Source organism: Mesitornis unicolor, unplaced genomic scaffold (genome assembly GCF_000695765.1).
Source record: "Mesitornis unicolor isolate BGI_N332 unplaced genomic scaffold, ASM69576v1 scaffold1410, whole genome shotgun sequence".
Lineage (NCBI taxonomy): Eukaryota > Metazoa > Chordata > Aves > Mesitornithiformes > Mesitornithidae > Mesitornis > Mesitornis unicolor.
In genome coordinates, this window is record NW_010158780.1 from 109,432 (window position 1) to 117,087 (window position 7,656).

The 7,656-nt window shown below is 44.1% G+C and overlaps 1 protein-coding gene across 1 annotated transcript in view; it reads left to right on the forward strand.

Annotated features, from left to right (window-relative positions):
- Nucleotides 1–7,656, forward strand: part of EGFR (epidermal growth factor receptor) — a gene marked incomplete at its 5' end in the record, with an annotated part of 40,419 nt that overhangs the window by 6,538 nt on the left and 26,225 nt on the right. The window contains 8 exons of the mRNA XM_010184459.1: nucleotides 347–488; nucleotides 1,384–1,500; nucleotides 2,041–2,167; nucleotides 2,257–2,330; nucleotides 3,532–3,622; nucleotides 4,357–4,556; nucleotides 5,605–5,737; nucleotides 7,167–7,266. Of these exons, the coding sequence (XP_010182761.1) occupies nucleotides 347–488; nucleotides 1,384–1,500; nucleotides 2,041–2,167; nucleotides 2,257–2,330; nucleotides 3,532–3,622; nucleotides 4,357–4,556; nucleotides 5,605–5,737; nucleotides 7,167–7,266 (984 nt within the window). The remainder of the gene's footprint in view (nucleotides 1–346; nucleotides 489–1,383; nucleotides 1,501–2,040; nucleotides 2,168–2,256; nucleotides 2,331–3,531; nucleotides 3,623–4,356; nucleotides 4,557–5,604; nucleotides 5,738–7,166; nucleotides 7,267–7,656) is intronic.

Genomic DNA, 7,656 nt, shown 5'->3' on the forward strand with positions numbered 1-7,656 from the left:
GAAAAGTCTTCTGTCTAAGGCATGCAGATTTGCTCCTGTTCCCACGTGAATCCCAGCAGCTCTCCACCAGGATGCCAAAGTTTCTTGTTCAGAACAAGAAATCTTAATGTTCTCTCTCCTTTTTTTTTTTTTTTTTTTTTTTTCAATTATTAAACTCAATCACCCAACCTGAAGCAACCTTTCACCCTCAAAGCACAATGAACCATCCCTGTAGGTGCTTGGGGCTTCTGTTAGAGCTAAGCAGGGAACAGATGAGGCAGTCAGAGTGTTGTTGAAGAGCTCATATAAAACCATTGTCACTTTTTAAGGAGAAGGTAGTTTAATGAGCGCTGTTGTTCAACGACAGGCATGCCGCAAGTTTCGGGATGATGCTACATGCAAGGATACATGTCCCCCATTGGTCTTGTATAACCCCACCACTTATCAGATGGATGTCAACCCCGATGGAAAATACAGCTTTGGAGCCACTTGTGTGAGGGAATGTCCACGTAAGTTCATTTCAGGTTGCAGCCATAGAGGAGGTTGGGATTTGGAGGTTGGGTGTTGGAGGGAGGTGGGAAGGGATCCGTGTCATCCCACTGCACTATGACCAAGTGCAGAAGGACTTTCTTGTTCTCAGCTTCTGTGGGAACTGGGAACAGATGACAAAAATGAGAGAATAGCTGGTAAAGAAGACAGCCACTTCAAACTGATTGCATCCATCACCTTCCCTGATTTTTAACCATTACATTTTTGACTTCTGAAGATTTTTCTCTTGATGGGGAAAAAAAAGCACCTTATGAGAATCATCAAAACAACAGCCAAACAAGTCATATGGGATCAATCCTGTGGATTACAAAAGCATTATCAGTTCTTAACTGGTTCTTAATTAGGAATGATAGAAAGTTATTTGTTCAAACACTCCCTCTCAAGGCCTGTGATCATTGCTTCCTGTACAGATGCTTGCTTTTTCTTTCATGTTATTCCATGTCCACGGTGTTTTAACCCACTGAGACTTATATGTAAGAGAGGATTTAGCTTACAGAACTGACATCTCTTTCTGAGGTTGACCGCTGCCCTGCCTGACCCTTAGCCTTGAAGAGTGAGTGAAGGTGAGGGATCAGAGGTGCTGTGTATTGATCCTGATTACAGCACTGCTGTACATCCTGACCTTGGCAATGTTGTTTTATCCTTCTGTGACCATTCCCCTCTCTGTAAAATGGTGATAGCACTGTATGCCTATCTATCTTCAAAGGCTGTTTGTGAGTATAATTAATGCCTGTACTTCACTAAGTATGCTGAAAGTTCAAAACCCCTCTTTCTTCCTAGTATTGAAGTGCCTGTGCAGCCCCCAGCACATCCCTCTCATATTTCAAGGACCTTTGTATCCTTGTTTTTTTCCAGACAACTACGTGGTGACAGACCACGGCTCCTGCGTTCGCTCATGCAATACTGATACTTATGAAGTAGAAGAAAACGGTGTTCGGAAGTGTAAAAAGTGTGACGGGCTATGCAGCAAAGGTAAAAAAACATGGACTAAACCAGTAAGGCTTTGAGATGATAGGTAGCTTATTAGAAAAAACACATGGAGTTCTGGCCTTAATTAAGTGCAAATTCAATAGAAATTTCCAGTGAGATGTGTGGAGATCTGACAAGGGATTTGATCAGGAAACATGGGATACACCACAAGTACAGTAGATAAAGCATGCACCCTGTGCCTGTGTATCCTGCACATCGGGCTTCTCCTCCATTTGTCCTTCCCAGTAACTCATCAAGGGGAATAAAATGAAATGGGACAAAGAGAGAGAAGAGCATGTGCCAAAGCCTGTGTGCAGAGATGCTTGGGCCAGAGCAGCACAGCTTGGCAGACAGGAATTGTTTATCCTGTGGTGCTTTCTAAAAAGCAGAAGTAGGCAAAAGATCTATGAAACTCATCTTACAGTGGTAGGTTTGACAGTATGGGAGTGCTTTCTGGACTAATGACTTCTTCATGCTTATTCCTTTCCATGTGATTGTGCTTCACTCTTCTCCCCCCTGACTTCTGTATCTCTCTTTTAACAGTGTGCAATGGCATTGGAATAGGTGATCTTAAAGGGATCCTTTCCATAAATGCCACAAACATTGACTCCTTTAAAAACTGTACCAAGATCAATGGGGATGTCAGCATTCTCCCAGTTGCATTTCTAGGGTGAGTTACCCACTGGTTGTTTAGCCCTGGAGGAGAAAGGCTAGGGAGAAATTCAAGCTGAGACTGATTCCCCATTCTGTGTTTTTCAGTGATGCCTTCACAAAGACCCTACCCTTGGACCCCAAGAAGTTGGATGTCTTCAAAACAGTCAAAGAAATATCAGGTCAGCAATAGGTTTTAAGCTGAAATGTTCTCTGATGTGTACTGCCAAAAACAAAAAGGAGAGGAGGGAAATTTTTTAAGCATGTGAAAAGAAGTGCAAGCGAGTGGTTTCTGTCTCTGAACTACCAGGGATCACTCTTCACAAAGGTGGTCAGCAGTTCTTGGCCAGCGTTACGCCCACATAACCCATACTGCTCTCCCATCCAAGGTGTGTGGTTTGGCCAGACCATCCCTTCTGCTGCCCTGTCAGCCGTAGCAAACCATAAAAGCGGAGGAGATCCTCAGCCACCCAAGAAGTATGTGGTGATACAGAGGTGTGCCACTCCATCTAAAAAAAGCCAAGTGTGTTTCTATTTGTGGAAAACCTTTCGGCAACTCCTTAGGGAAGTGTGCTCAGTGGCTTACGTCATCCTCATGGAGACGCCCTCTCCAGCCTGAAGAGCTCTTCCTTGGCGTGAATGTGTCTCCAGGAGCACAAAGCAGCCAGCAGAGCTCAGCTGCCATCTCACACCAAGTATCAATTAAAAGTAATTTTGTTCAGCCCATTACAAAATGAGTGTAACATCAGAGCTGGGCCTGCAGACATGGCTCCAGTTCCCCTTTTCTTTCTGTCTTTTACCTGTCTGGTTCCCTTCAGGGTAGCAATGACCAACCCCAGAGCTTCATACAGTAGCCTGCAATTTCCCAAACTCTCCCTCTCTTCCCAGGTGCCATGCCTGAGCAGGGAAATCTGCTCCAAATCCACTCCAAGCAGCTGTCTGTTCTGCTCCATTTCAGCTTTCTCTTCAGTTTTAACCTGTTCCCTGAGGGCAGCTCACGAATGGGACAGAGTGATGCCTTTCTCCCACAGCACTGGACCCCACAGCCCCTCAGTCAGGGTATCTGCTGGCAAGAGCCATCACCACTGGCGGCTCAGTGCGGCAGGATGTGCAGCTCACCAACACACTCATCTCTTGTGCTCCTAAGCCCTCATGGTAGGCTAAGAAGTAAACTGTTTATGAAACAAGGTTTAAAAATATCTCTCAGCTCCCTAAAATGTCATGTTTCACTTTGAGATTCTCAGATAAGCACAGGGAAAGTACAGGCATCTCCTCCTGGAGCAGGAGGAGCTTTAGGAGGAGGTTCTGCTGCCAATACTGACCCCGATTTTATCATTGTTATTACTATTATAATTATTATTAATCTTCTTTTCTTCATTTCAGGATTTCTTTTGATTCAGGCCTGGCCTGATAATGCTACTGATCTCTATGCTTTCGAAAATCTGGAGATTATACGAGGGAGAACCAAGCAACAGTAAGTAAATAATGAGCCAGAGTGACTGTAAAAGATACTCTGTTTAGAGCTATGTTTGTCTGAGCACACAAAGGTACCAAGCATTGAGACACAGGAGTTCCCATACTGATGCAAAATGGGAAAAAGCCTACAGGGAGTCGAGCACCATCTTTGTAGCAGCAGATAATGTGCCCTGGACAGATCAAACCTGCAGCTCCATGTTGTATGTGTAGAGGTCTGTGTTGAGCCTCCTATAGGAAGTGCAAGCAGGACAGAGAGCAAACCCTTTGCAGTGCAGGGCAAGTTGCATTGTAATCAGAAGCACTTTGGGATCTGAGGTAGTTGGGGAGTCAGGGATGGAGACCATGGCTGCCAGGCGGTGCAGGCACCAGCAGTGCATCCAGCCCCCACCTGGGCTTACCCTGAGAGGAAAGATGACTAGGTGGACCACTGCAAAATAGTACCTGCTTTACTTACAGCCACTGATGCACATCATTTACTTGGCAGAGCACACATGTCCTGCTAGTTTTAGCATAAAATGCCTGTGCAAAACCAGATATGAGTATTGCAGTTGTTTTATGATACTTAAATTGTGTACCAGGCATTAAACTTAGAGGGCTGAGCACTGTTTTGCATGAAAAAAATGTTTGCGGCAACACACGTTTGAAAACCAAAAGAAAAATGTGCTGAGTTAAACCCTGCTTATTAACTCTCTTTCTTCTGCACTTTTTTCTTTTTCCCCATGTCCATTTTAGTGGCCAGTATTCCCTTGCTGTTGTTAACTTGAAAATACAGTCCTTGGGGCTGCGGTCCCTCAAGGAAATAAGTGACGGAGATGTTGCCATCATGAAGAACAAAAACCTCTGCTACGCTGACACCATGGACTGGCACAGCCTGTTTGCAACTCAGAGGCAGAAAACAAAGATTATACAGAACAGAAATAAAAATGAGTGTGGTAAGTTAGTGCTGTCTTCTGCTCCACTGTGGAAACTTGTGCTAAAATGCAAGAGTAATTCAAGCAAGGCTTTTTTCTCTCTGTTCCCTTGGCTGAAAAATTCATCCGTGATACTGCTTTAATGAAGGTGGTGAGGGAAAAGTGGGATTTTTTTCCCACTGAGTATGTGGACTTCATGGGGTAAAGTAGATGGGAAGGAGCTGCATCATCACTATGGGCATAGTGAAGCCATTACATGAATATTGAAGGACATAGAAGCTAGCTCCAAACATTGGACTTCTGTGACAAGTTTGAAGCTGTTGTTCAACCTTGCTGCTGTTGACTGCAGTCCCTGGGCCAAAATCTAAGTATTTCTCTTCGCAGAATATGAATTTGTTGTATTTTGGAAATTGATCATAGTATCACAGAACAGTTTGAGTTGGAAGGGACTTTAAATATCATCTAGTCCAACTCCCCTGCCATGGGTAGGGATGTCTTTCACCAGACCAGGTTGCTCAAAGCCCCATCCAGCCTGGCCTTGAACACTTCCAGGGATGCGGCATCCACAGGTTCCCTGGGCAACCTGTGCCAGTGTCTCACCACCCTCACAGTAAAGAATTTCTTCCATATGTTCAATCTAAATCTACACTCTTTCAGTTTAAAACCATTGTCCCTTGTCCTGTCACTACAGACCTTGGTTGAAATGTCTCTCTCTATCTTCCTTATAAACCCCATTTATATAGTGAAAATTCCCCAGTAAGGTTTCCCCACAGCCTTCTCTTCTGCAGCTGAACAACCCCAACTCTCTCAGCCTGGTACTGATTTAACTTTGCCATACAACTGTTAAGCTGTCCCAGCTGAGCTTATTCTTATTTTGAAAGGCCAGAAATCACTCTTAATCTCAGGCTCTGGGATTTAAGAGAAGTGTGCTTATTCCACACTGCCAGGACCATTCACATCTGCTTCGGAACACGTTGGAGAAGCTGGCTGGTCAGGATGGAGTCACATGCAGTGCTGTGTTTGCCCTTGAAGTTTATGGCTTTTTTTCTTATATCTCTTTCTCTCCCAGCTGCTGCCAGGCACATTTGTGACCCTCTGTGCTCGGACGTGGGTTGCTGGGGCCCCGGACCCTTCCACTGCTTCTCCTGCAGGTTTTTTGATCGCCAGAAGGAGTGTGTGAAACAGTGCAATATCCTGCAAGGGTAAGGTGTCTGGGGGGGTGCTTGAAGTCTTGGCAACAATTTGGGGGTTTTGGGTTTTAGAACATGTTATAACTAGGAAGAAAGGATTTATCCAGCTTTGCAGATATTGTATGAGCACAGTGCCTAAAAAGAGGGAAAAGCTGGGAGCTGAGGTAGCTTTTTTTACCCGTTCATCATTGCTTAAGAGCTGCTCCTGTCACGGTGACTGCCATGAAAACATCCCCTCAAGGCTATGAGGAGGCTCTCTGAAGGCCCAAGGAGGCTAAGTCTTACGCTTTCTTTCTCTGACAAATAAAGGAGCTTAAAGCTCTGGTGAAAATCCAAGCTATGCCTGTCACATCAAGCATATCGGGTGAGAGCTGGAACCAGCTGTGGTCAGTGGGAGCTCAGTCACCCCCAGAGCCAGGCCTTCACTGCTCAATAGGCTTCCTTACTGCAAAGGGACTCTTATATTTTCTCAAATGAGTGGCTCACCCTTGCAGTTTGCAAAGTTGCAGTCAAGGGAGAATGAGCTTTCATCCGAAAAGCACTGGAAGCAGCAATTTCATGCAAAATTATTGCTTTGGCTTTGCTCAGTCTGAGGAAAATGTATCACTGCCTGTGTGTGAGGACTGTGGGGTGTGTTCTTCAGTCAGTTCAACAGATGATGTAGGCAAGAAGGGCACGGCAAACACTGACAATTACAGGGATTTTTAAATAAATCTTTCAAAGTTTGACTTTTAAAAATCATGAGTATTAAGCAAATACTTGACAGGGTGCTGATGCCCCGATGTTTGTATTTCTCTAGCAACTTGCAGTTCAGCAGCTGTCTTTTTTGTAAGTGCATTCTCTCCAGCAGCTATTATGACCTGAAGGGCAAATCTGGGTATTTTTTTGTGTCAAATCATGGGTAGGTTTAGTTTAATTAATAACACCATTACTTGATGTGGAACAGCTTTATTGCTATTGAAACCATCTGTTTCCAACTTTCATATTTTAATGATTCATTGTGTGTTGTAGGGAGGGCGTGAATTTAATTACCAGTGCATTGCTGTTTAACTTTCCTAATTATTATTTGGAACCTTGGAATCACTTGAACCGTTTTTTGCTGATCTCTTTGCATCAATACCATTTAAAAGCCTTTGGAAATCATTGCAAATATTCTGTGGTGTTAGTTTAAAAGGGAAAGTAAGCCAATTTGTAGTGTGCAATCTGGAGTGCCATGTGCTTCACCATCAAACAAATTTCCCTTACTCTCACTTCCTCCTGGTTGCGCTGAGCAAGTGCTACTGGTGTAACCAGAAGGGTCTGCCTGTACCTCCTCAAGTCTCAGACATGTCATCTCAGTCTGAACTGGAAAAGAAACAAAAGGAGAGACAGCCACAAATTATCAGTTGTTAATCAGCCTGGTTTTTAATTATTTCTCTTTTTTCTTCTTGTTGGTTTGCAGGGAGCCGAGAGAGTTTGAAAGGGACTCCAAGTGCCTTCCCTGCCACCCCGAGTGCCTGGTGCAGAACTCCACTGCGTACAACGCAACCTGCACTGGACCTGTAAGAGTAGATTCAGCTTAGCAAACTTGTGCTTCAGACTGCATATTAATGCGTATTTCCCATGTTGAGATAATCCTGAGGTCTCATTTAACCTTCTCCAGGATCAGACGGAGATGGGGGGATTAGAAGGCAAGATCTGGGGGCAGGGGAGTAGAAACAGGAGAGTGAACCTCAAGATATTATCTCTTTTTAGTGTCACCCATCATATGTGTAATCCACAGCCATAGACATTGTGGGACCTTTCTTTCTGTGTCTTTTTCGCAGAAGAAAAAAATGTAAGGCTTGCTTACATATGTGACAATACAGTAATTTGCTGAACATTTCAGTAACATGTAGTTACTGAACAGCCAAGTTGCTATGAAAAAAATAAATTTCCTTATTCAGAGGGAA